The following is a 25301-nucleotide window of genomic DNA, read 5'->3' on the forward strand; positions in this document are numbered from 1 at the left end:
GGATACTGGGCCCGTCTGTGCCCTCTGCCTCCGAGGCAGCTGCGTGCCCTCTTTGCCCTGCCTCCTCTTTCTTGGCGTTGGAGGTGGCTGCCTTCTGCCACCCCTGCCCCGGCAGGAAGGGTCCCAGCCAGCAGAGTAGATGTGGCCTGAGGCTATTCTTATGTAGAGCAAAGCCAAAGCTTGCAGGGAAACCTGAAACCCAGTGAGACTTGGATTAGCAACCCGAAACTCAGGCCAGGATACAAGCCTTTTGGAAGAGCTTGGCAGAGTTTCAGGCAAGTGCGGGCTGAGTTTCAAGTCAGCTAAGGCTGACCTTTGAGTGAGCCCGCTGCTGGCTGCTTGGGAAGCATGGGCCTGAATTTTAAGAGAGCCTAGGGAGTGAATTTCAGGCAAAAAAAAAAACAACAAAAAAAACCCCAAACAGTTAAAGGGTTTAGGCAAAAACAATGCAGGCCTCTTATGGTTTGGGGGGTGATAATTCCTAGCCACTCACCTGCCCCCAAACCAGCAAAACCAGACTGGTGGTTACAGCTTCATTGCACTCGGAGTTTCAATGCAGACTTAACCCCTTCCTCAGCATGGAGTAACTGTTACTTCCCGGCGTTCTCTGGGGTAGATCAAAATTCCCTGTTTGCTCCCTCCCTGTCACCAGGGAGGTCTCATGGCTGTTAGCAGAGCAAGGTCGGAGTTGTACCCAAGCAGCTCAGCATTCCCTGCTCCTGGACACGAAGGAGTGAGCTATCTATATGATAGTTTGTACCTCGCAGGAATTTATGGAAGGGGAGAAATTAATCAGACCAGGGGGGAGATCACAAGATGGAAAGGCTGGTGCTGTGAGAGCAGAAGACCAGAGCAGAGCTAGAGATGGGCAGCCAAGGCCACACTATATCAGTGACCAAGGCTGAAGGATGATGATCAAGCCAAAGTGGAACAAGGCATGAGAAAATGGGGACAAATAGAGCTGTCTGTCCCAGGCAGTGGGAAGCAGCAAGGGCCAATGTAGTCTTGCTCCCAAAGTTGTAGACATGTTTCTCTTGCCGTTATGGTTGTTTTTTTTCACATTGCTTTTCCTGCAAACTCATCACTCTTCCTCCCCTAACACACAGCATGTGATGGGTCTAGATCAGGGCAGGGAGGATGTGTTTGTAATCAGACCCACATTTCTCTGCATTGTCTGTGTTGTCTCCGCGGTGAATTCAGCCAAAACCCACACACACGTGACATTTTAGTGCTGATTTTAGAAGCTCTGTGAAGGTAGAAATTTCCCAAATGGAGTTTCCTGGGTAGGAAATTGCTTAGAGTATTAGTCTATACAGCTCTGATAGGTTGTTTCCTCCCTGCCAGCCTGTTGAAGTCCCTTTACACAGGGAGTAAGGAATGTGGAGCCTGAAGCCACAGAAGGAGTCGTTATGCCAAAGGAATTGCCCCTGCATGGCACTCCGGGTTTTCTTGCCTAGCTGCCTTTTCCATGCCCTTGATTCTGGCTTTTTCTCCCACACTGTGTCCTGTGTCGTCAGGCAGAGAGGGGCCTCATCTGCTGCTTTATTTCAGGCCCTTCTCTAATTACACGTTGACATTAGTTATTTATATAATGTCCTTAATACCAAAGCGTCAATACTGGAGGTGCTGGGAGGTAGTGGGGAGGCCTGTGCCTGCCTGCCCACAGCTCAGCAGGTTGCATCCACCAGTCACGTCGGTCCAGAGGTGCTGGAGCAGCCCTCCAGCATCCCAGCATCTGGCATCAGCTCCTTTGGAGATGGCTCTGGAGAGCTGCAGCCAGGTATCCCAGAGAGGCACGGGGTCACACACCACGTGCCAGAAGGTAACCGGAGACGGTCTGTCCAGGCTGCAACTGCTGGATGTCCTTCGCAGACAGCATAATGCCCCTTCCGCAGCCTGCGTGGCGCGGGGTAGCATGCCTTGCCCTTGAAGTCCATGCTGTGCTTTTACGGCCCCCGTCAAAGAAGGCAGGGAAGTGCTAGCAGATGCGTAATTTCCCCAAGGACGGTGTGTGGGCTTTACCCTGGACAGCTAAATAAATACTTGGATGTCTCCTGCGCCGAGACTTGTTTGTGTCTCTGAGGCCAGGGTGGGACGTGTGGTGGGGTGTGTGCAGTTCCTGTTGGGTTTGGTGTGTGGCTGCTCCAGCGCTGGTTTTAAATGTGACACTGATAACGCGGGCCGCCAGCCCGCCGCTGGCTTCCAGTTCCGTCTCGCTGCCTCTGTCTCTTTTATGTTCTCTGCTGTGGTTTGCAAGGCAGAGTTTAAAGGTTTCTCTGACTAACCCCGGCTGCTGGACTCAAAGGGAAGGAAGTCGACTACAGCCAAGAAAAGGAAGCCAGTTGGTTTCCCTTCTGCGTCTGCGAGCGCGTGTGAGGGGGAGAGGGAGAAGGGTGTAGCCAGATCAGAAATGAGATAGGACGGGAAGAGAGCAGACCTCTTTCCTTCCATATTTTCTAGGCTCGACAAGCCCCCTGCGTGCGTCAGCCCGGAGCATGGAGAAAGGAAGTGCGTCCTGGTCAATATTTACCCGGTGGCATGGGGCTCTGCACTACAGCTCCGGCTGCCGGTGGGCTGCACGCTTCTGGCTCGCTCCCTGGCAGTGCAGTGCGTGAAGGCAGCCACGACGGGGAGCTTCCTTCCCGCAGGATGGCGGGTGCTGTCAGGGCAGGGCAAGGGACCCGGCTGCCCTCCAGGCAGCAGGGCAGGAGCTGGGTGCTGGTCCCCGGCACCCTGGACCATGCAATGCGGTATGGCCGGCACCCCAGAGGACCCCCGGGGTGGATGCAGACCACGTGGGTCCATCTCGGCTCCTGCAGCATCTACATGGCTGGCCATCTGCAGTGTGGGGTCTACAGCAGCCTGATGACCCAAGGGGTGGCCGGAGCCTCGGGGCAGCACTGGTCCACACCTCGGGGCACCAGGGCCTGGAGCTGGGCTTGGGCTTGGGCTCAGGGGCACTGTGCTGCAGGCAGCTACTTCAGGGCATCTATTTCTGGCTCCTGGGGACATGCGGTGGGAGGCAGGCTCCGGGACTCGCAGGAGCTGAGGGCTATTTCTGGCTCCGGTTGCTGACCTGTCAGGCCACCCTTGGCTAGTCCCTTCCCCTGTAACTCCCTCATGCCAGGCTCCCCCCGAGTCTCCGACCCAAGGCTCCCTCTGCCACCTGCACCAGATGCTCGTGGGTGGCATGGGACAGCTGCCACGCACCATGCATGGTTTGTCACAAGACCATGACACTGGTGGTGATCTTTCGATGTAAATCTGCAATAGGCTGGCAATAAGTGCCCTAGGAATGCTATCAATAAGGAAATGATGCCCCTGAGGCATGTCTTTATCACCCTAGAAACGGGTAACCTACAGACTGAAACAAAGAGGTGGGGATGTTGAAAAAAGAGCAGTCATTGCCATCCAGAGGTCACCCTCCAGCTTGTGCTAAAGGCACAGGGAGCTCTGTGGCCCTTTCTCTGGTGGCCATCCCTCGGAGCAACCCCAGGCAGAGTGCAGAAGACAGCAGTGGGCATCAGGAGTCGTCCCGGAGACCCCAGAGGCTGTGGGAGAGAAACGCATTGGCTGGCACCCTCGCATCTTCCCCAGCAGCTTCTATATATGGGCCTGCCCTCCCTGGACCCATCACACCCGGATCTCAAGTGACACACTGGGGAGGGAGGGAGGGAGGGAGGGAGGGAGGGGGTGTCTATTTTTAGCCCCTGAATGGATCTGTGCTGGAGCCGAACTCTCTGCCCCCGTCAAGGGTACAGCATCATGTTGTGCCGGGAGGATTTTCCTGCGCGGCTCTTTGAATGGCTCCATCACCGGCTTAGATTGTGGTACAGGTAGGATGCAGCTTTGTGATCTCTCTGCTTCTTCTCCTGCCGCTGGATTCCCCCCTGCTGGTTTTGGGCTCTGTTGCATCTCCCTGCCCAGAGCCAGGGGTATGGAAAGGGTTGCCGTGGCTTGCTGAAACGTCCTTGTTCGGACTGTGCTTCATGCATGATGCCGTGGCAGCAGGAATGCTCAACAGCGTAAATCCCCCACTTTTTTAAATGGGCTGTAGGCAAAGGGAGTAGGAAAGGGGTATGTGAGGTGCGATGCTGCTACCGAGAGAATCCCAAACCCGCTGTGCTGCTGTGCTCGGGGAGCAGAGGCAGGAGGGACCTGAGGGGGGTAGTAGTGGTCTCTCACTGCTGGCTGGGTTGTGGTCCAGCACAGCCATATGTGTCCTGCTGAGTCTGCCAGGAGCCGCCCTTGCCTCCCCCTGATTTCAGCTGGAAACAAGTGAGGATGAGTGAATACGTATGGCAGGGCAGGAACCTGGGGGGAAAGGGTTAGGGGCATCCTCCCTGGCTATGTCTGTTGATGCTGGTGCCCCCACCTCATGCCCTGATCGTCTCCGGCCCCCTGCCCTTGCTTTGCTGCTGCAGGCATGGATAACTTCGAGTACAGCATCCAGCTGAACGACAGGGACTGGGCTGAGTTCTTCTTGGCGTCGGAGGAATGCGACCTAGCGCCGGCCACCCTGGCCACGGCCGAGGAGCAGTGTCTCAGTGACATTGAACAAGGGGACGGCGTGCCGGGCAGGGACTGCCGCGCCAGCACAAACGGGCAGATCGCAGCGAGGGTGGGCAGCAGGCCAGGGCCTGGCACAGGAAGCTCTGCCCCACGTGGGGTGTCCGGAGACGCCTCCCTGCGCTGGCCCGCCGGCGGGCACCTTGCCCTGCCGGAGCTTCTCTCGGGCAGCGAGGACGAAGCGGACCTGGGCTCAGTTGGCAGGTTTCTGTGCGAGAGCGACAAGCCCGGCTGCCTTTCACTCGCTCCAATGCCCAGCGTGCAGGGGAGGCAGCCCCCCTGTCCCCCCACAGCCACACTTGCTGGCCAGGCTGGTGGCACAGCCGAGAGCAGCCCAGGGCCGGACACAGCATGTGAAGCGGCAGCACCACAGCCGGCATCAGAAAAAGGAGCAACCAGCGTCAGTCAGGCCATGGAGTCTCCCAGCCACCCAGCTGGAACAAGCGCCCCTCAACAGGGAGGGGATGCAGGAGGGGGACAGCCCCGTGGCAGCCCGGTGGCGGCACAGCCGGGGTCTCCGGTGCAGCGCAGCTCGCCGGCGCTGGCTACCTTCCCGGAGGGTTCAGCGAGGAAAAGTCCTAGCAGCACTTCCCGCTTGGAGCCCGGGGCACGGGGACCCCTGCGTGACCAGCCCCCAAGCCCAGCCTTGGAGACTGCGCCCAAAGCGCCCGGCATCCCAGCGCGGGAGGAGGCGAGTGGGGAGAGAGCGGGTGGCGAGCCGAGCTCTCCGGCTGGCTCCCCAGACGTCGTGAGGCCCAAGGTGCCAGGACAGCTGAGAAAGAGCCGCAAGCAACGTGGAGCCAGCGCCACCGAGGCAGCCCAGGGGGACAGGGAGCCTGCGGGGGTTGCAGGACAGGGGACTGGCGTACCCACAAAGGCACCTTTGGGCTCACCACTGTCCTCAAGGAAGAGCAAAGGGAAGGAGAAGGCAGCCAAGCCAGCTCTTGTGAAGCTGGGAAGCGAGGAGGCAGGGGAGAGCAAACGGCCGGTGCCCAGCCCTAGCACGGATGAGGGCGATGCAGCTGTGAGCGCTCCCCCGAAGCAGAAGGTGAAGGAGCCGGGGGCACAGTCCCCAGGGAAGGCAAAGGCCACCAAACAGTCAAAGCCAGGGCAGGCTGGTGGCTTGGGCGTACGTGACAATGTGCCGGTGATCCCTGCCAGCAGAGCTGCGGCTCCTCCGGGAGAGGCATGCCAGGAGGTGCCAAAGAAACCTCTCCAATCCAAGAGTGTGGCAGCTTTTGGAGGGGATGCTGCTGAGGGAGCCGATGGGGAGCCTGCAGCTGAGACCCCCGGGGAGCTGGGCCCCCCTTGCTTTGCAGCCAGGGCCTCTTCAAGAACAGACACCCTGGACGTGACTTGGCCTGAGATGTACGACTATTTGTTCTGTGACTCCCAAGAGGAAGAAGAAGGAATGGGGGACTCAGTAGAGGGGGAGAAAACACCCTTGGAAAGGGAAATATCCTTGCCTGAACTGTATGAATATTTTTTTAATGAACCAGAAGGAAAAAGGAAAAAAGTCAAGGGTAAAGACAGGAAACGAAAGAAGTTCAGCAGCTTGGACCACACTCAGCTGCAAAATGAGGATCCCGACTTGGCTCCGGTCAAAGACTCCGTGGTTATCTCGGTCCCTGAGGTGTATGAACACTTCTTTCCGGATGGGCCTGCGAACAGGGCGGGCTGGAGAGGGATTTTCTCCATCGCTCCAGCCTCCGAGGTGAAGAAAGCTGTGGGGGCTTTGAAGTCCCTCGTGCAAAGGCATCTCGTCGGAGGCCAAGCCCCAGCCCCCCAGGCTCTCTTGCGGAGAGGATCTGGTGAGAAGCTCTCCCTCGTCCCGCTGAGAAGAGGCCAGGCACGGCCAGAAGCTTTGGACATGGCCCTTGCACTGAGAGGTAAAGCACGGTAACCCCCCGCCCGACAGCCCCGGTCACCGCTGTGTGCGGAGAGGTGCCTCTGCCTTGCCTGGTCCCCCCTGTGCCTGGCAGCCCGCTCAGGCCCTGCTGCCACCACCTCCACTCCAGCCGCAGCGGCATTAGTGCCACCCTGCAGCTGGCAGCATTTCAGTGGGCTCCGCCAGGTCTGAAATCACGCTCCTGGCACATTAACCTTGCCGCACAGTAGCCCTGGGCTTCAGCAGGGGATGCGTGGCTAAAGCCACCGCCATCACCTTCTGTGTGGCATTGGCTCTCTCTCGCGATGCTCACGCTGTCCCTATGCCAAGCGAGTGCTGCTGGCCGGGCCCTGCAGGCCGGCTCCCAGTGCTGCAGGAGGCACGGACGGGGAATCTGGGTATATTCTGTGCATAACTTGCTTTGCTCCCCGTAAAACTCCAGTCTTGGGGTGGAGGTGGTCATGACAGCATGCATGCAAGAGGCTGAAACTCAGGCTGGCCTGAAGTCCCCATCCTAGCTGATTCAGCTGTCCCCCTGGATGGCTATAACTTACCGTGGATTTAACCTATTATTTTGCACTCTGGCCAAGAAAAACTTACTGAAGCGGATAGCTGCATGAAACATGTGCAGTGTTTCTTCAAGGGCTGGTAGAGATAGGAATCCCCCACCCCAGTGCCATCCGACTGCCTGCAGAACCACGCAGCTGTATTTCTGATGAGGCAATGGGAGGTGGAGCAGCAAAATCCTTTTGTACCAAAGAACTAATGCCCCTGAGATATGGCCATGGCTGCTGAGCTGCTGTCCTGTTAAGGTTGGGCTGCTAATCGATCTAATGTTGGTGGGGGAAAAGGTGTGCCCTGAGTGGAACATGTCCAAGGCTTCCAGCTGAAAGCGGTGAGGGGGACTTTAAAAACACGCAATAATTTGAAAAACACCCTCCAGAGACCTCAGAGTTACCTGAACATTGGCTGTGACTGGAGGCAGTCAAGAGAAATGGGAGTAAAGGAAGAGCAAGTCTGACCCACTAGGACAGCCAGCGTATTTATCTTAAAGCTTATATGATGCTTACAGCCACAGTGCCTCATAGTTAATATTAAAACCAAACAATGAATGAGTCATCCCAAAGGGTGCCTCAAAATAGAGCTTCCAGGCTGTTTGCACAGAGAAAAACCCCTTTGCCATGGTCATAGCTAATTAATAAGCCAGCTTTAATTAAAAGCCTGATCAAATAAACATAGGAGCGAAAATAACCTAGTCTTGCAACGTGTCTTCAAGTTGTGCCAGCCTGGGACTCCAGCAGAGAAAGAAATGCAGAGCGCTCAGGGCTGTCTCCCTCCCTGGATGTAGCAGGCGGCGGGAGTGAGGTGGGATGCGTGGAGAGATGCTGAGCACTGGTGCTCCTCGGGGACATACGTGTTGTCCCAGAGCTACGTGCATCATAGAATCATAGACTCATAGAATTGTTGAGGTTGGAAGGGACCTTTAAGATCATCGAGTCCAACTTTTAGCCTACCCTGACAAGAGCCACTTCTAAACCGTGTCCCTCAGTGCCCCATCTACCCTTTTTTATAACACCTCCAGAGATGGTGAATCCACCACCTCCCTGGGCAGCCTATTCCAATGTTTAATAACCCTTTCAGTGAAAAAATGTCTCCTAATATCTAATCTAAACCTCCCCTGACGTAACTTGAACCCGTTTCCCCTTGTCCTATCACTTGTCACCAGGGAGAAGAGGTCAGCCCCCATCTCTCTACAACCTCCTTTCAGGTAGTTGTAGAGGGTGATAAGGTCTCCCCTCAGCCTCCTCTTTTCCAGGCTAAACAACCCCAGCTCCCTCAGTCGTTCTTCATAAGGTTTGTGACATCTCACAGCACTGTCTCGCAGGAAGGGGACCCTGCCCAGCGGGACCTGCCCGCAGCCCCAGCGCATCAGCAGCCAGCCTAGGAATTACTCTCTCCTAAATCTGCTGCCCAGACCCCCTTCCAGCCCCCACGGAGGGGTGCGCTGGGAAGATATGCAGGGAGGTGGGGAGGCAGTCAGAGGTCCTAGAGGTGGCTGTCCTCTGGCTGTGCCTCACAGGCCCATGGGTAGCATCAACAAATACTGGCCTCGGGCTCTTAACAAAGTGTAAAACTGAGAGGGCTGAAAAATGTGCCACTCTCCTTAGGAAACTCTCCTGAGTCCTAAATAAACATGTTTGACTTGACCAATGATGAAAAAAAGGTCTTCTGGAAGGGAAAACATGTGAAAAAGATGTATTTCTCTGGGAGTGCAACGGACTTACTGCCCCAGAGGACTGGAGCCTGCTGTGGCAGAGGAGGAGTTGCAAAATCCCAAGCCTCATGTTCTTCTTCTCGCAGGGGGGCCTGAGGCTCCGCTGGCATTGACCCACAAAGACATGTGCCTCGTCTTCTGTGCCTTCGCGTCCTGGGCAGTGAAGACCTCCGACCTGCAGGCTCCGGATGCCTGGAAGACCAGTACGTACAGTGCCCAGCCTAGTGGGAGCGGGGTGGGAAAGACCTCGTGGAAGACACGGCAAGGAGAAAGGCAGGGATGCTAACACACCTAATGGTGCCTGTGGGAAAAGGCAGTGATTTTCCTCCTTTTCTGAAGCGTCCTGTTACTTTCTAATACCTTCTCTTTCCTATAGAGATGGCAGGCCTGATTCCTACTCATTGATATTGTCCTTTCCACACACAAAGTGGCTGCTGGCTCAAATTGAGCCATAGCACAAGTCTGTATTCCTAGCTGTGGCCCCGCTCTGACGAGGACCAGTACCTGTGTGTCAGGGGAAGAGGGGCTTCTTTAGGGTCCCTGCTGGCTAGAAGCTGCCTCAGGACCTCAGTATGCAGGTTGATACTCCTTTGTCTCAGCTGGAACAAACGCACATATTTTTCTAATGTGCTGTAAAGGTATAATCTTTTTTCTAAAGGCAGCTTAGCTGAAGTATTATCCTGGTGCACTCAGTCCTGCGAGTAAACAGAACGCTGTCAGTTCTTCTCTCCAACTGCAGCATTTGAGTAACTGGTGGGGAAAGAGGAAGCTCAGGCAGTGGGAATGAGCTGAGCTGTGGCCCAAGGAGCAGGGCATGGGACAGCCCGTGGGCACCGGAGAGCCCCTGCCGTGGGGCGAGACACCGGGGCCAGGGCTTCCTGCTGCTTGTCCCGGGGAGGAATGTTCCCCACTAAGGTCACACAGGAAGCTGACACCCCGGGGCTGAGAATAGCTCATTAGCTAAAGTTGCTCAGTGCAATCATCACAAGGAGCTTTTGGCCCGCTCCTCCTTGCCTTCTTAGTATGAGATGGTTGACGTGGCCTCGGAGAGGGTGCGAAAAGCGGGATATGGGCCTCGTGCCCTCGGGATCGCATAACCCAGCGTGCAGTAAGCACCCGGCGAGGAGGGGAGGCAAGAGACAGTGTGACATCCTGGACTAGCAATTCTCTTTTGGCATTTTAGGTTCTAACAAGTTGAGTTGCCCTCTCTATGTCCCAGGCTCTAAGACGTAAATCCAAATCAAGTCTGAATTTAAACTGGGAAGTCCAAAACCATGGCTTGTGTTCCCAGTTTTGTTTGGGCACAGATCTGGGGAATTTGAGCTCTCCTATGAGCAAAGCTAAAAACATTAGCTGAAAGTACAGAGAAGAGCTTGATTCCGTGTACAGTCTCCACTAGAACATTTTCTGATTCTGGTTTTAGGGTATTTTCTGCTTTTGGCTGGTTTCAGAGAATCCACAGATAACCCACAAAAAGATATTTTTCTTGACATCTTTCTGGTCCAAACAAAAGTAGAAAATGAAGGGACTGTCCTGAAGCCCCTGAGATTGCCTACTGTGGCCTTCTCATCCCAAACTAGGCCCATTAGATCTCCACATGAACCTCCACATGAACATCTGACCACCACCCTTCTCTACTAAATGCATGAAGTCTATGGCTTATTTCCCTTAAAAACAGCCATTTTTTCTTGTGAAATGGGGGTGTGACCTGTATGCCAAAACTATAGGACTAGGTGTGGTTGGCCAGGCCGTGAGCAGCTCAGGACTGAACATGCTGGGAACAAGCACAGCGTGGTGGGGATGAAGAGCAAAGGCAGGAGGGGCCTGAGAAAGGGAAGGGATTGACGCCCCCTAGGTCCCCATGGTCTGGAGTGTGCTGGGTAGCTTGTGATCTTCAAGTTTGGGAAAAAATCTTCAGGTTTGGAAGAAGCACCCAGACTCACTCTGGAAATGTGTTGGGCTCTTTTCCAGTGTTCCTGGCAAGTTTTGGCACGCTTTCTGCCATCCGCTACTTCCGAAGGCAGGTCAGAGAAGGACACCCCCGGACCTAGGCTCAGCGCACACCACAGGTGCTTCCCGGGGACAGGCGAGGACGGTGGAGGCACAGACCGGGGACTTTGTTCTTGGGCAGTGTGAGAAGCCTGGATCCCAGCACCAAGACTTCTCTGGACCCATCCTTAAACAGGACAGGATGTCACAGGAAGCAGGATCCTTCTGGTGACAGTCATTTACAATACGGTAGGCAGTTTGTACCTGTACTGGACAGAAGAGGAGCCCGGCGTGGGCTGGCTCTGTTCTTCCTTTGCACACTTCTTGCATATTTGTGCTATCTCCTAGGAGTAGTCACAGTGTCTGTTCCAGGGCGCTGCTTGTCCGTCCTCCCTGCTGAAGACACCTGGTGGCAAAGGAAGGCACTGAGGTGGTGGAGGGAGGAAAGAGCGAAAGAAATCAGGAAAGTGCTTCGTTCCTATGAAAGGGTTGGAGTATCTGTGAAGGAAAAGAGGAGAGAGCTTTGGGGAAGAGCTCTCTCTGTCCAAAAATGGTGCTTTGCTGAGCATGTGCTGGCTGCGTACGGGGAGCTGGGCAGCAGCTAAAGGGGGATGGAGGGGCCGCCTGCTTGGCAAGGCCCATGTCTCCCATGACCGGTTTGGCTCACTGCAGGAGGACTCATCCTCTTGGATTTCACTCCAAGAAGTCACGGCTTGGTCTAACCGTTCAGGAGGCTGAGATAGGGTTTCTGTTGCATGTGGCCACCTCAGCCCTGCTGAGCCAGAGCTGTGGACGCGGCGTCTGTCCCTGTGGGTGAGGAGAACCCAGTGCAAGGACAAATCTCACTCCCGCATGTAGACGATGGGCAGGTGTCACACAGCCAGAGCCAGAGAAGGGGTGGCCAGGAAAGACCCTTCAGCAGGCTGTGCAGGACAGAAAGGGGCTGTGGGGGCGGCAGGGAAAGGGGCTGAGCGCAGGGAAGCCTCAAGAAAGAGCCCTGACAAGGACAGGAGCATGTTGGAGAGGAGGAAAAGGCATGTGTACATGTTTGGCTGTGACAATCTCCAGATGAAGGGTCCGGATATGTCACTTGGTCCCTCCGCTGTCTCCCACCCTAGGGACATAAAGGTGGCTGGGAGGAAAAGCCGGGTGAGGAGGTGCCGTGGCTGTGTGTAACCTTGTGGGGCTGGAGGGGACCCAGAATGGAAGGTGGGAGGAAAAATGGAATGGAAGTGGTTCAGGTTCTTCCCTGTCTCTAGTGCTTTCCTGATCACTCAAGGGCATTATTCAGGAGGGTTTTTCTTCACTCCCAAGTCTGGTAACAGCAGGAATGTGAGATTTGTTAAGCACTTAGGGACCAGATGCACAAAGGTTTTGGGGGAAATCTGCCCAGATGACCTGTGTGGATCTGCCTATGAGCTTTATAGGAACAGGCTGTGGCAGTGTCTGTCTTAAGAAACGAGAGAGAAGAGATTTAGTTCTTTCCTTGTAATGCAGAGTGCCATGCAATTTTAATGTGTGTAGGGTTGCACTGAAGAGCATGTATTATTGCTGATAAGAGAGCACACTGTACAATTGTACAGTGAGAGATGGAGCAGTAAATAGCAAGAGAGAGAGATGTACAGGCTCTATATGGACTATAGCAGCTGTATATCCAGCGGGGGGAGTTTTGCAGAGGAGGAGAACAGATAAAATATGCTGGAAGCTTCTAATAAAGATCTATCTCATTTAATACTTTTGTGTACATTCCTGTGTCTACATTGTTTGTGTGTGAAAAGATTGAATGAGTACTGAGTTTTAAAGAATGAGAAACCAATCCATTATATGTCCATTGATACAAAAATGTAGGAGCTGATGTGCTGGAGGAGCCCTGGAGGGACAGGGAGATGGGCTCCTTCTCCTCTTCTTTGTCTCAGTCCTCATGGTACCCCTCTGAGACACATCTTGGCTGTCGCGTGTCGCTAACAGCCTGATCCAGAGAGCCCTGTCCTCTCTCCTGTCTCAGAAGCACTCAGGACTCGAGCGGAGTTCTGCTTTACCAGCCCTTCAGCCAGCTGGGGCCCCCTGAACAGATCAATGAGCGCGAGTCAATGCGCAGCAGCAGCTCCCGCGCCTGCTCCATCGATCCCCATCGCCCTCCCCAGTCTCCCCCTCCATGCAGCCAGGCTCTCCAGTCCAAGCTGCATCCAGGAACGCCCGGCTCCGCAGCCTCAGGCCCTGAAAGATGTGCCCAGCAGACCTCGCTGAGCGGGAGCACGGCAGGCACAGGGGAGGCTGAAGTGTTCGCATATGCTCAGTTTTGCTGTTTATCCAGCCATAATCCATTAAGCGCTCTCGGCGTTCCCAGCGGCAGGTGGAAATAGAGCAGCCTTGGCATGGCGGGTGGGTAATGGGGGAACAGCTGGAGGAATCGCGCAATTTCATTATGCGGGGCTTTCCTGGGAGACCGGCACAGGGAGCGAAGCGAAGCAGGAAAAGGTCAGAGGAGGGCAGCAGGCAGGTTTGCTAAAAAAGAAAGGGGTCTCAGGGACTGCCAGCTCCTGTCTCGGGGAGGTCTGGCTCTTCCTGCGTGGTTCTTCACGCCAAGTGAAGTCCCCAGGGTAAAGGCCGTGGCTAAATCCTGAAGGGTCACTGCTGACTTCTTGCTTGGTTTGAATTTTTCCGATTTTGTGTTTTCTAGCCTTGTCACATGAACCTGGAAGGAAATAATGTTTTCCCTTCACTTTGCAGGTGCAGGAACAGTTAATTTCCATGCCAGCCATGTACAGTACTCCCAGGTGCAGTGCTGGTGGTTAATAAACGATTGTGCTAAAAGTCACTGAATTTCATTCTGGGCAAAGTGCTTGGGAGAGCTGTTCTGGTTTGTCTCAGTGTCTCAGGGATTACAAAGCTGGCCTGAAGATCTCACTGGAACTGGGGAGGTTTCTGGCCAGAAACCATAGAGTTGGAGACACTTTGGATGACATTGGTCCCTCCAGGGAGGTTTGGATGGGGCAGGGCTCTGTGCTGGGATGCGGGGAGTCTGCGCGTACCCATGGCAGATGGATCTTTTCTGAGCAATGGCCTTGCTTTGGGGACCTCATCTTCCCTGGGGAAGCCGTTTTGTTCTCAGCCAGACCCCACAAACCAAAGCAGACCTTTGCTGCGATGGGGTGCTGCCAGTTCAACTCACCGCTTGGGCGCCTTGAGAGGAAGGAGGAAGCTCAGTCCATTGAGGCTGGGCTGGAGAACTTCACGGTGAATGCAAAGCTGCTAAATCGCTGCTGGGAAGAGGCTTGTGTGTCCTGTCCGGCCACTATTGCTTGAAGGCTCTGTGCATGCTTTTTTTGCAGGAAGCCAACCCGTTCTGCTGCTCGCGGACAGTCCGGCTGCAGTCGGAGGCTACCGTCGGTTTTTCCTGAACTGCACAGGGCAGGCTGCAGGAAAGCTGCTTTGGGTGCAAGTATCAGATACGATCCAGAAAGGAATCGGCCCCGTGCCCTGGTCCATAGGTGAGCCACGTGCAGCCAAAACACTGCACTGGGGGTGGGAAATGCAGCCTCCTGGACCCGCACAGTGGCACCAAGCGCCTGTTTTCCCGCTCCGAGGGACGCGGGGTATATCTCACTCTCTCGGTGCCTCTGTCCTAGCACTCAAAAACTCGTGCTAAGTTTCTGCCCAGGAGAGTTCTGTGCTCATGTTATGCTGCGGGTAACAGAGGTGCCTGTCGCCTCTAGCAGCGAGTGCCCTTTGCCCGTCTGCGATAACTGGTGGCTGATCCTTTAGAGCTTGGGCTTGGAGACCTGAATGTGATTTGCCGCCTCCCCCTGCTAAAAGTTACCAAAGGTGCCAGAGGATCCATCAGGTTATAAGGAGCATTTCACACTCTTTTTGTTCCCTACTGGAAGAAGTGGATGAGGGAAATATTTCAGAAGATCGATGTTTTCAGTCCGCTGCAGAAACGAAAAGAAATATTGAAAGATCTTGTTGGTATCAGGAGATCAGCTCTGGGAGTGCCTACACTGCTCAGTCAAGCAGCGGCGTCTCTAGTGTCCTTCAAGGAAACCAGCCTGGACTTGCCTGCAATTTTAATGCTTGGTTTATTGTCCGACCTTTTAAGCTGTCTCCTCTCCTTCCATGGCGAGGTCATGTTGCCTGTATCTCACCCCGGAGGGAGGAGCCAGGAACTCACCATCTTTTGCAATAGCCACCGCAATAGAAACGACCTTTTCAGTGCATCCTCGCTGGCGGGAGACCGTTTTCCCTTCACCAAGGAGAGCGTCAGCGCTGGAGGTGGGAGCCGTGCCATCCCACCCCACTTCCTCGCCTTGCACGTAGCTCCCACATCTGACACCTTATCTTGCCAAGCAGATGAAAAAGTCAGGCAGGTGCACCCTCAAGAACTGCCTCCCTGTTTCAGCTGGCCCTCGTACACCGTGCGAGAGCACGACATCTTTTGGTGGATTCCCCCACCCACAGGGCAGTGAGGGAGTTGCTCATCCCAGACTGGAGCAAATCCTGCACGTCTTCAACTCCTTAAGGGAGGTGCTGGGTTTTCTGAGCAGGAACAGGCAGCAGGTTCGCCCAGAGGGTCCTTCCCCGACCTCAGCTGTGGTTTCAGGCAGCTGCTGACAGGAAGAGACACGTCCGTACAAAACGCTCCCAAAGGAATTCCCAAACCTCAAGTGTCTTTGGAAATACGATAAAAAGATGGGCAAGTCCCCGCACAGCGGAGGAGCGGGAGCTGGCCAGTTATGGGGGCTTTTCCTCCAGACTCCTGAAGCCAAACAAGCAGGTCACTGGCTCCACTTTCTTTTTTAAAAAACACCTCTCTGCTGTTTATTCTTTGAGAAAAAGACATTTGAAAGTGTGGCTTGGGAATCAGAAAGCAGAAAGAAATACAGCAGCCCGTGGTGTTTCGATAACTGCTCTGGTTTTCCAGCTATGGTTCCAGAAGGGGGGGACACCTGATTCACGACTTTTAGCGCTTGGAGGGAGTGGGGGGGGTGGAGAGATCATTTGTCAGAGAGTGAATTGTTGGCAGCTGGTGTCAGCTCATGCCTTTCATCTGCCTCTGTGAATAAAGCTGCAGCTATCCTGTGACCCAGCTGAGCAGCAGGATGTGTGCAGGCTTGCTGGCAGCTCCAGAGCTGGGGCTGCAGTTTGTGGGCGACGTGGGTCAGGCTGTATTTCTGCTGCAGCCAGGCTGTGAAGGATGAATGCAGTTTTTTGAGGAGAAGAGAGGTAGTTTGTGTGTTTACAGGTAGTACAGTTTCCTTTTTAATTCCAGCTGCACTGAGACATCTAGTGCCGCTTTAAGTAAACCCTCGATTTTTAAATCCTGAATCTGCTGAGAAGTGTGTCGGAGCAAAAGCAAGAGAAAGGGGGTTTTCACGGTCACAAAGGCAGGTGTGTGTGAACAGAGCTCACAAACACAGCCCTGTCCCCACCTGTGACGGAGCCGCCGGGGTCAGCATCTGGAGAGGAAACCATCAGGGGAAAACCAATGGCCAGCAAAACCGACAGCTCAACCGGGAAACCGAGCTGTGCTGAGGCGCTGGGCTGTGCAAACTGACCAAGCTGGTGCGTATGGGGGCTGCTTTGGAAACTTTGTAGGGCCTGTACGCACTCATAAGTTGCTCTGTGCCAATTATACCAGCCTAGCAAAGCTGTACAGTCTTCTAAAGTAGGGACAGATAGAGGGAGAGCGGGAAGAAGGGCTTCTTCTAGGGGAGCTAAACCCAGCTGGGGCTGGGGAAAAGGGTAAAACTCCTTTAGCTGCTCGTATGGCAGGCGCCGTGTAACCATTTCAGTGGCAGTTTGTTATCACAACCCTTAATTCCTGCAGGATAGCAGTGAAGAAACGGCAGGGCTGTAGTGGTCAACTGGCCAGCAGCATTCAGGGACGGGACCCTTGGGTCCTATTTACACCCACAACCGCTCTCCCTGTTGGTACAAGTCCCCGATGGTGGCCGTTTGCTAAGGGCACGCTCGCATTTCATCCCGAAACGCTATGTTCCGCGCCGGGCAGGGGCTGGAAGTAGCTATGCTCTGCCCCAGAAGTACTGCAGGAACAGGGCAGTAACTCAGGGGTGGAGGCACGAACAGAGAGATGGGAGTTCAGGACCCGAAATAAGAGCCAAACAGACCACGGCAGCTGCGCACAAAGGCGCGTTGGAAGCGTGAGAAATGAGCAGCCTGCGCGTTGAAAGGGCAGCCTCTGAAAGAGTGACAAATTTAGCCCAGATGGAGCCGGGGAGGAAAGTTGCCACTCTGGGAACTGGGCTTAAAATCGCTTTAGAAGTTGTGTCTTGTCTCTGTAGAGTTTTGAAAGCAGGGTCTTGCACCTTGCTACCGGTGGCCCTGTGTGTGTGCGTGTCACTGTCACCGCTCAACACATGGCAGCTTGGGAGAGCTGTTATTCCGTTTCTTGAGCACCTCTGGCCACAGCACAAACACCCTCCACCTTCCCAAGTGTTGTTGCCTTCCAGCAGCCACCGGGGTGTGGCTGCCCCATCCCTGGAGGGGTTCAAGGCCAGGTTGGATGGGGCTTGGAGCAACCTGGGCTGGTGGGAGGTGTCCCTGCCCAGGGCAGGGGGTGGCACTGGATGATCTTCAAGGTCCCTTCCAACCCGAACCATTCTGTGATTCTATGACAAGCCCTCTGCCTGCCCTGCTGCTCCCAGCCCTCAGAGGTTACCCAACTGCAGCGATCACCCTCTGCGGAGGCAGCCAGGACACCTGGTTTTCTGCCCAGAGCAGATGCAGGGACAGACGTGGCCTGCAGGCATCTGGATGCAGTCCTCAAGGCAATATTTCCTTGCCAAGCAAGCCCCTGCCGTGGCCAGCTCCTCTTCCCAACTGGCTTCGTTAGAAAGCGGCTGCCGTGAGGCGAGAGCATGGGGGAGAGCATCTGTCATTCGTTTCAGTGGCCATTTCGGCCCAAACCATCACAGTCAGACTGACAAAAGGGCAGAGGCAGAGCCAAAGCCTGCCCCAGCTGGCAGCCCGCAGAGGGCTCAGCTCCGTATCTGACCCCAGTCCCACTCTGTTCACCCAGTTTTCCCCCGGCATGGAGAGCAGACAGCGCAGACCATCCCGACTCACAGCGTGGCACCACCGTTCCCAGCTGCACCAGGGCACAGCGCCATTTGGACCCCGCCACGGATTTTTACAGAGCACCTTTCCAAGACCCCCAGAAGGCAGGGCTGAAGCAAAGTCCGATTCGCTTTGGCATTAAAACTCTAGCCAGGGGAAACTTTGCTCTCGGATTAGGTGTTTACAAGTGCCTGACCTGAACTAGAGACAGTCGGCACCCTGGAAATCCTCCTGGACCCAAAGTCCTCAAGGGAGGAAGCCACGGCGGACAAAAATTCACCTCCCCTAAACCAGATGATGGCAAAGAAAGAGAGAAGAACAGTATTCCAGAAGAATGTGTATTGCAATAGTCCAGTCTCACAGAAATCCACCAGGGAACTTTTACAGCAATAGGGAGGGGCTTTTTCCTTTCGAGGCGTTGCAGATATCGCTGATGAAACCCAATTAAAAACATCAAGATGACCGTCTTCAAAGTCAGCGTGTTCGTGAGCACAGCTGCCTCCCAGCACACTATGCGCTTCCGACCCTCCCTAGGGCCGTTTTGTTCGAATAAATAGATCCTTTGGGGGTTAAGTTACTAGGTACAAATCTTCCCCAAATGAGAGTAAACCTGAAATAAAACAATAACAGCTAGAAGACCCAAACCCACACACACACACGAATGTGCAGACAGCTGCCCATTCTACAGTACTGAATGCCATCCACAGCTAGAAAATTAAATAGATCTTCAACTCAGCCACATTTACACGTTAAATACATATAATGCACTCAAACCTCGCATGTAAACTTTGTTAGACACCTTCTGAAAAAAAAACAACAACATATAAGTACAATGTAATACGTAGATATTCAAGTACAAAGAGCTCCGGGATTGTTTTGTTTGCACCAGTGAAAGAATGAAAATTGAGATTTTTTGCTAATATGTTTGGTTTGCAGCCTCTTTAGGGAACAAAGGTTAAGAATTTAGAGCCTCAGGTAAAAACATTTGGATTTGCTGCTGACCTTATATGTGCTAAAGGATCTGGCTTAAGAGGCTGGAAAACAATAGCACTGAGACTCTGTCCCCTCTTGTTTGTGTCCTGCTCTTGCTGCTGCTCGGGAGGGGAAAAGAGAGAGGTGGCAGCCCACGATGGCATTGCTCTGATCACCGGAGCATTATGGCCGTAGTGAATTTGGCTTGTAGCAAATATTCTTCCTTCCCTCCCTGCCTAGATATTCCCAGGCAGTGTTTAGTGCGAGTCCGGTAACGTGCAGAGGGGTGGGAGGAAAGGAGGCAGCCCCTGCGAGAGGACTCTAGGGCATCCTTTCCAGGGAAGACCTTGGTAACCACAAGCCACTTGGCATATTTGCTGGCAGCACATTTCTTGATTCCGTCTGCCAAGGCGGCAGGCTCATCACGTTGCAGGTCACCACCATGGTTTGGCACCAGCACTGGCAGGAAAGAATTTTTTGCATAAAGTGGAAAGAATATCCCATTCTGCCCAGATCGGGATTTTTTTTTTTTTTTTCTCTCCATGTCTGTCAGATAAGTCTGATCTTGCAGGAAGACAATCCTATGAGCACAGCTATTGCTACCAACCTTACATCTCATGCATCTTTGCTGACTTCAGAGCCCGATGGGACAAGGTTTGGCTTAACAGCTGTTCTCAGGGATCGGCGCATCCTCAAAGTGACCAGCCTGAGGGCTCTGGTAAAAATTATTATCAAACTAACCCAGCCCTTTTCTTCGGCCTTTGAGCGATTGCTCCATCTAAACCCTCACTTCCTTTTAGCTGAGGGAGCCTGACCAGCTTTTTTGTTCTTCCTTTTATTTTCAGGGGGGCAATGCCGTTCCCTCACCAGGGCTCCCCGAGCTGGGGCAGACGCAGGGCGTGCTCCTTAGCACGGCACACACGCTGCTCCTCCAGCTCCAGAGCTTTTGTGCTTTAGCCCCATCCACAGATTTAGGGGAGAAATTTGAACTCTGGACCTGCCAGGACATTTCGTAGAGCCTTGTGCTTTGTACGCCCCAGGCTCCTCACCCTGGAGGGAAACCCAGTGAGAAAAGAGCCCGGGGTTTTTTTCCGTGCCTTGTTATGGAGGAGTTCCCTCAGGCTTGGTAAAACTGCTGGCCGGGGGCTGGGGAGGCGTGCGGGGTGCCCGGCTCCTTGGCCTCGGCTTCCCACAGGTTGTCATAGCTGAAGTCGCTCTGGAAGCTCTGGAGCTCAGCATAGTCGTGGTAGGCTGGGGAGTCAGGGCTCGGGCAGCTGGCGTCCGGCAGGTCGTAAGTGCCAAAATTCCCACCTGCAGAAAAACAGACCGAAGCGCTCAGAGAGCTGCTGAGCAACCCAAGGGCTGGAGTCTCCTTTGGCTGCAGAGGGAACACACGGGGTCAGCAAAATTGCTATAACTGGGCAAAGCGGTGGAAGTTGCAAGCGTGTCATAGAACAAACCGCGTGTGATGGGTGTCCAGAGCCGGTGGCAGTGAGTGGAAGCCAAGGCAATGGCCTCCACCAGACAGCCACAGGCAAGGGGCAGGGTGACAGGCTCGGTCCCAGCATGGGGAAGCAGGAGGAAGGCAGGGCACGCATGAGTCCCCACGCTCCCTCAGCCCTGCTCTGAGTGACGCTTACGGAGACAGACACGGCGAGGCAGGGTGGGCTGCAGCGTCCCAAGCAGCATCCCAAGAGTCTCACCTGGTGGGTGCAATGAAGGGCCCAGATGTTCCTCTTGCAGAGAAGAGACCTGAAAAGAAAGAGATGCGCTGATGAGGATGACTTAGCACTGCAGTCCTGGGACATGGCACATGAGGAATCAGCCCTTCGTTGGTGCTCCCAAAAATGCACCCCATCACAGAGCACAGGGCTCAGAGCCCTGCTGCAACCAACCACTCTTCCAGCCTGGAGAAAGGCAAGCCGGGACCCTCGCCATGCATTCACAGAATCACAGAATCCCAGAATCCCAGAATGCTGGGGGTGGGAAGGGACCTCTGGAGATCACTCAGTCCCACCCCCTGCCAGAGCAGGGTCACCCACAGCAGGTGGCACAGGAACGCGTCCAGGCGGGGTTGGAATGTCTCCAGAGACGGAGACTCCCCCACCTCTCTGGGCAGCCTGTGCCAGGGCTCTGCCACCCTCACAGCAAAGAAGTTCCTCCTCATGTTGAGATGGAACTTCCCATGGTCAAGTTTGTGCCCGTTACCTCTTGTCCTGTTGCTGGGCACCACTGACAAGAGCCTGGCCCCATCCTCCTGACACCCACCCTTTCAGTATTTATCAGCGTTGATAAGATTCCCCCTCAGCTGTCTTTTTTCCAGACTGAAGAGACCCAAATCCCTCATCCTTCCTTCATTAGAGAGGTGTTCCAGTCCCCTCAGCATCTTGGTCGCCGTTTGCTGTCCCCTCTCCAGCAGCTCCCTGTCCTTCTTGAACTGGGGAGCGCAGAACTGGACCCAGCACTCCAGATGTGGCCTCCCCAGGGCAGAGCAGAGGGGGAGCATGACCTCCCTCCACCTGCTGGTGATGCTCTTCTTGATACAGCCCAGGATGCCATTTGCCTTCTTGGCAGCGTGCAGAGTGTGGAACACTAGGACGGAATTTACAAACTCACCTCTTCAAGATAAGAAGCATCAGGAGGCCGCAGCTGGAGACGGCATGAGGTGCCGGGTGGGCTGTAACTGGGCGCCGCTGGCACCTCACTGCAGTGACCACTGGGCAGGGGATGGCAGTTCCTCTTCTGCAGAGAGAGATGCTGGGCTACTGGGAGGGCTGGGAATCCATCCGCCTGTGATGAACCCATCTGTCCATGACACTGTAGGAACTTAACCAAAAAAACATCTAGATTTGATGCCTGCTGTGGAGATTTGGGGAATGCTGACCTGCTGCTCCCCACTAGTAAGCCAGCCCTGCTGTGAACAGACTTAGGCAAACCAAGATTTTTCAGCCTACCTTGCAAATTCTACTATATTCCAACCAACTGAAGGGAAAAGAAGAACGGCTGTGGGTCCCTCGCAATGACCCACAGAGGTAGTGGAAGCTGGCCAGATGTGAAGGTAGTAGGATGGAACCGACTGGTTCCTCAGGGGGTGGGGAAGGACAGAGGGCAGTCAGAAGAACCCTCCGAGGGAAGGGAGGACTTCAGCAGCTTGGAGGATGCTGACTCAGAAACAGGCTTTTCCCAAGAGATGCGCAAAACTAGGAATGTAGCCTTTAATAGGCACTTGGTTATCACAGCTGGAATTTTTGGGGGTGGATAGAGTGGTCTCCGTGTCTGACTCAGCTCTAGTTTCTGCAGACTGGATGACATCTCAGTCTCTGCCTTTGTTTTGTGGTTTCTGGGATTGTTGAGACGCTGGCATCCAGTGATAAGACAGGGGAAACCTGTTCCCTTCTGACTCTGTCCTGGCTTGAAAAAAAAACCCCAGAGAACTATGCTGTGCCCTGCCCCACCCCGAAATGTATTTCCACATCCCGCTGGGGCAGACAGCAGGAAAAGAAATGGCCCGAGGCACGATTTCTGGAGCCAAAAGCCCTGTGTGCTGAGTCAGGGCCGTAACCGGCGCAGGGTACCTCTTGCAGGAAGCTGGAGCCTGCCACGCTGCGGGCACTGGGGGAGCTGGGCGTATAGGGGTCCGCGTACAAGGGGGAGCGGGGCATGGCCGGCTTCTCCAGGGAGCTGGAAGCTGTCGAGGGTTGACTTCCCACCAAGCTCCATCTGCTCAGCTAAAAGGCAGAATTGAAACAGGAACATGACATGCTGTCTCCCCAGTTCAAGACAGAGGAGGAACTGCTGGGGAGAGTCCAGCGGAGGCTGTGAAGATGCCCAAGGGCCTGGAGCATCTCTCTGCTGGGGAAAGGTTGAGGGACCTGGGGCTGTTCAGCCTGGAGAAGAGCAGACTGAGAGGGGATCCCATCAATGCCCATCAATAGCTACAGGGCGGGGGGCAAGAGGATGGGGCCGGACTCTTCTCAGTGGTGCCCAGCGACAGGACAAGGGGCAACGGGCACAAGCTGGAACACGGGAAATTCCATCTGAACACAAGGAAAAAAACTCTTTACTTTGAGGGTGGCAGAGCCCTGGCACAGGCTGCCCAGAGAGGTGGGGGAGTCTCCGTCTCTGGAGACATTCCAAACCCACCTGGACGCGTTCCTGTGCCACCTGCTGTGGGTGACCCTGCTCTGGCAGGGGGTGGGACGGGGTGATCTCCAGAGGGCCCTTCCAACCCCCGCCAGTCTGGGATTCTGTGTGATTCTGTGTTCCCTACTCTCAACTCGTCTCCAGCAGGGATCGCAGTGGGGAATCTCCCTGCAGTTCGAGTCCCAAACGCCGCTCAGCCCCGAGGGATGGCGGGGCTGACTCCCGGCTGTGCCAGCCAGGGGACTTCCCTGGGTATAGGGCAGATGCACACTCATTGAGGGGAGGGAAACGTGGCATCGCACACTAAACCGGTGATGGACACATGCTGGGAAGCCCTCAGAAGAAAAGGCAGCTGTGTCCTATGAAGCAATAACACTCCCACTTGCAGAGCACTGGTTGCCTCAGGAATTGTTGCCCAGCTTCTCAGGGCTCCAAGAGACGTTGCTCCATTTGCTGTGTTTAACCTCCCCTCCCATGGGCCATTTTCAAATGGAAACGGGTTTCGTGCCTGCCTTAGAGCACCTGGACAGCTATCCCTGCAAGCAGGGGTAAGGAAAACGCAAATTGTGCACCGGTTTCTCTGCTGGTGAACCCTGCCCGGGCAGGAGGGCGTCCCCACCGCGTCCCAGCCCCTTACATTGCTCAGGTCCAGGTGCGGCGGGCGCGCTGCAGGGTGATGCTGCGAGCTGTGGATGGAGTACGGCTCGTTGTACACCGAGGACAGGAGCTCGCCGTTGGGGTTTTCAGGAATAAGGCTGCAGATGGTCCTCTCCGTGTCCTGGCTGGGTAACTGCTGGCCACATTTGCCCTTGGACTTTCTGGCACTGCCCCCCCTCCGCAGGTCCTGTGCGGGTAGCCCCGTGCTTGGCCAGTTGGCGTGTGCCAGGCACTGAAACAAGAAGACGGAGCCCGGAGCTGGTTTTCCTCAGCCCAGCCTCAGGTACACAGACCTCCCCTGCGAGGGATGCCCCCGCATCTGCATGGTCCTGCGGCTGGGCCCGTGCCCCACGTGCTCCTCCCCATCCCCGGGACATACGGATGCTGCACGGGGTCAGAGCAAAGACCTGCCCAGCCCATCACCTCCCACCCACCCCGCCGGCTTTTACTTTGGGATTTGCTGACCTTTGAGCAGTCCCATTTGCCCTCCCTTTTGCAATCAGTACCAACAATACGTATGCAGAGTGGAGTACTGGCATGGGACCCTTCGGCAGACTTGTCCTTTATCAGCAATGACAAAGGTGAGCCAGGACAAATACAGGCTCCAGGCGCAGATTTGCTACGCTGCGTAGCAAACACGGACCACCCCGCGTAGCAAACACGGACCACCCGAGTTCATCCCATCCAGGACAGACCGCTCTGCTCAAAGGCAGCATCTGTCCCCCCATGTGTGCCTTTCTTTGGGGGGGTTCACTTACATGGAGAGGCTGGGAATAGCCAGAGGAGAGGGGGTCTTCGAGCACCCTGCTCTCAGGCATCAGCACGAAGGACTGTCCGTCGGGGAGAGAGCCGCTGTTCTGGGAGAGGTGTGTTAAGGTGGCCACTCTCCCTCCTGATGCCCAGGAGTTTGTACGGCCATCAGAAGTGAGCGACCCTCTCCCGCTGCCGGCAAACTAGACGGGGGGAGAAGACCAGCACATAGGAACAAGCCCCCCCGCCACGCATCCCTCCCCAGCCCCACCTGGGGGAGCCCAGCCCTATCTGGGGGAGCCCAGCCCTCCATGCCCACCTCCCTGGGTCCCAGCTGTGCCCGCACGGCAGCCGTGCCCGCTGCAGAGTGGTCTGCTGCCCTCTAGGGCTGAGTGGGTGGCTGAAGCCAGCTTGCAGGGTGACAGGGACACATGACGAAGGCTCACAGCGGGGTGAAGGCACCCTGACCCCATCCCAGCTGCAGTGGTGGCAAGGTGGGTCTCCCCTTCTTTGCAAGACCCTGTTGATGTCCTTCTGCCAATGCCTCACTGCACAACGCTGTCACAGTCTATGGCCAGGGGCCTGCTTTTGAAGGAATTTAATATAATCCATCCTATATAATGTAATATAGGGCTTCAAAGCAATGTGCAAGGATCAGCAGCTTCATGATAGCCCTTGAGCAGGGGACTTGAAGCAAAGTCTCTTGTGTCACAAGAGTACCCACGTGGCCAGAGATAGGACAGATGGGAGTCCCGAGAGACATCAACTGATGACCACGCAAACCCACAGCATCTGTTACCTGCCCAGGGTGTGGTGGCTTTGATCCCGAGAAACTCTCTGATCCGGAGAGGGAGGAGTCGGCGTTTCGAAACTGGGCTGTTTTGAGGCAGTAGAGCCACTCCTGGTAATCATCGTAGCTGCGGCAGATCACCCGGATCGAATTGATGAGCCGGCCTGGAAAAACATCACTCACTGCTGTTA

The 25301-nt window shown here is 55.0% G+C and overlaps 2 protein-coding genes across 4 annotated transcripts in view; one reads left to right on the forward strand and one right to left on the reverse strand.

Annotated features, from left to right (window-relative positions):
• Positions 1–3702: 3702 nt before the first annotated feature.
• On the forward strand, positions 3703–12455 carry PERM1 (PPARGC1 and ESRR induced regulator, muscle 1). Its single transcript, XM_074560461.1, has 4 exons — positions 3703–3836; positions 4425–6458; positions 8819–8935; positions 10704–12455. The coding sequence occupies exons 2-4, from the start codon at positions 4427–4429 to the stop codon at positions 10781–10783; spliced, it is 2229 nt and encodes a 742-aa protein (XP_074416562.1). The 5' UTR covers positions 3703–3836; positions 4425–4426; the 3' UTR covers positions 10784–12455.
• A 5669-nt stretch (positions 12456–18124) lies between these two features.
• Positions 18125–25301, reverse strand: part of PLEKHN1 (pleckstrin homology domain containing N1) — a 29171-nt gene continuing 21994 nt past the window's right edge. The window contains exons 10-17 of one of the 3 annotated variants that reach the window (XM_074560368.1): positions 25120–25274; positions 24329–24427; positions 23551–23802; positions 22346–22498; positions 21387–21596; positions 20474–20522; positions 19868–20081; positions 18125–18408 (exon numbers count right to left, since the gene is read on the reverse strand). In XM_074560368.1, coding sequence (XP_074416469.1) covers positions 19888–20081; positions 20474–20522; positions 21387–21596; positions 22346–22498; positions 23551–23802; positions 24329–24427; positions 25120–25274 — 1112 coding nt within the window. In that variant the 3' untranslated portion in view covers positions 18125–18408; positions 19868–19887. Of the gene's footprint in view, positions 20082–20473; positions 20523–21386; positions 21597–22345; positions 22499–23550; positions 23803–24328; positions 24524–25119; positions 25275–25301 lie in introns of all 3 variants that reach the window. The other 2 variants (XM_074560367.1, XM_074560366.1) reach the window with 2 other exon arrangements.

The sequence above is a fragment of the Larus michahellis genome, chromosome 16 (genome assembly GCF_964199755.1).
Source record: "Larus michahellis chromosome 16, bLarMic1.1, whole genome shotgun sequence".
Lineage (NCBI taxonomy): Eukaryota > Metazoa > Chordata > Aves > Charadriiformes > Laridae > Larus > Larus michahellis.

Coding starts and splice junctions, on each gene's coding strand:
- PERM1 (XM_074560461.1), top strand. CDS start 4,427: ATGGATAACTTCGAGTACAGCATCCAGCTGAACGACAGGGACTGGGCT. Junction 6,459..8,818: donor CATGGCCCTTGCACTGAGAG/GTAAAGCACGGT, acceptor TTCTTCTCGCAG/GGGGGCCTGAGGCTCCGCTG. Junction 8,936..10,703: donor TCCGGATGCCTGGAAGACCA/GTACGTACAGTG, acceptor GCTCTTTTCCAG/TGTTCCTGGCAAGTTTTGGC.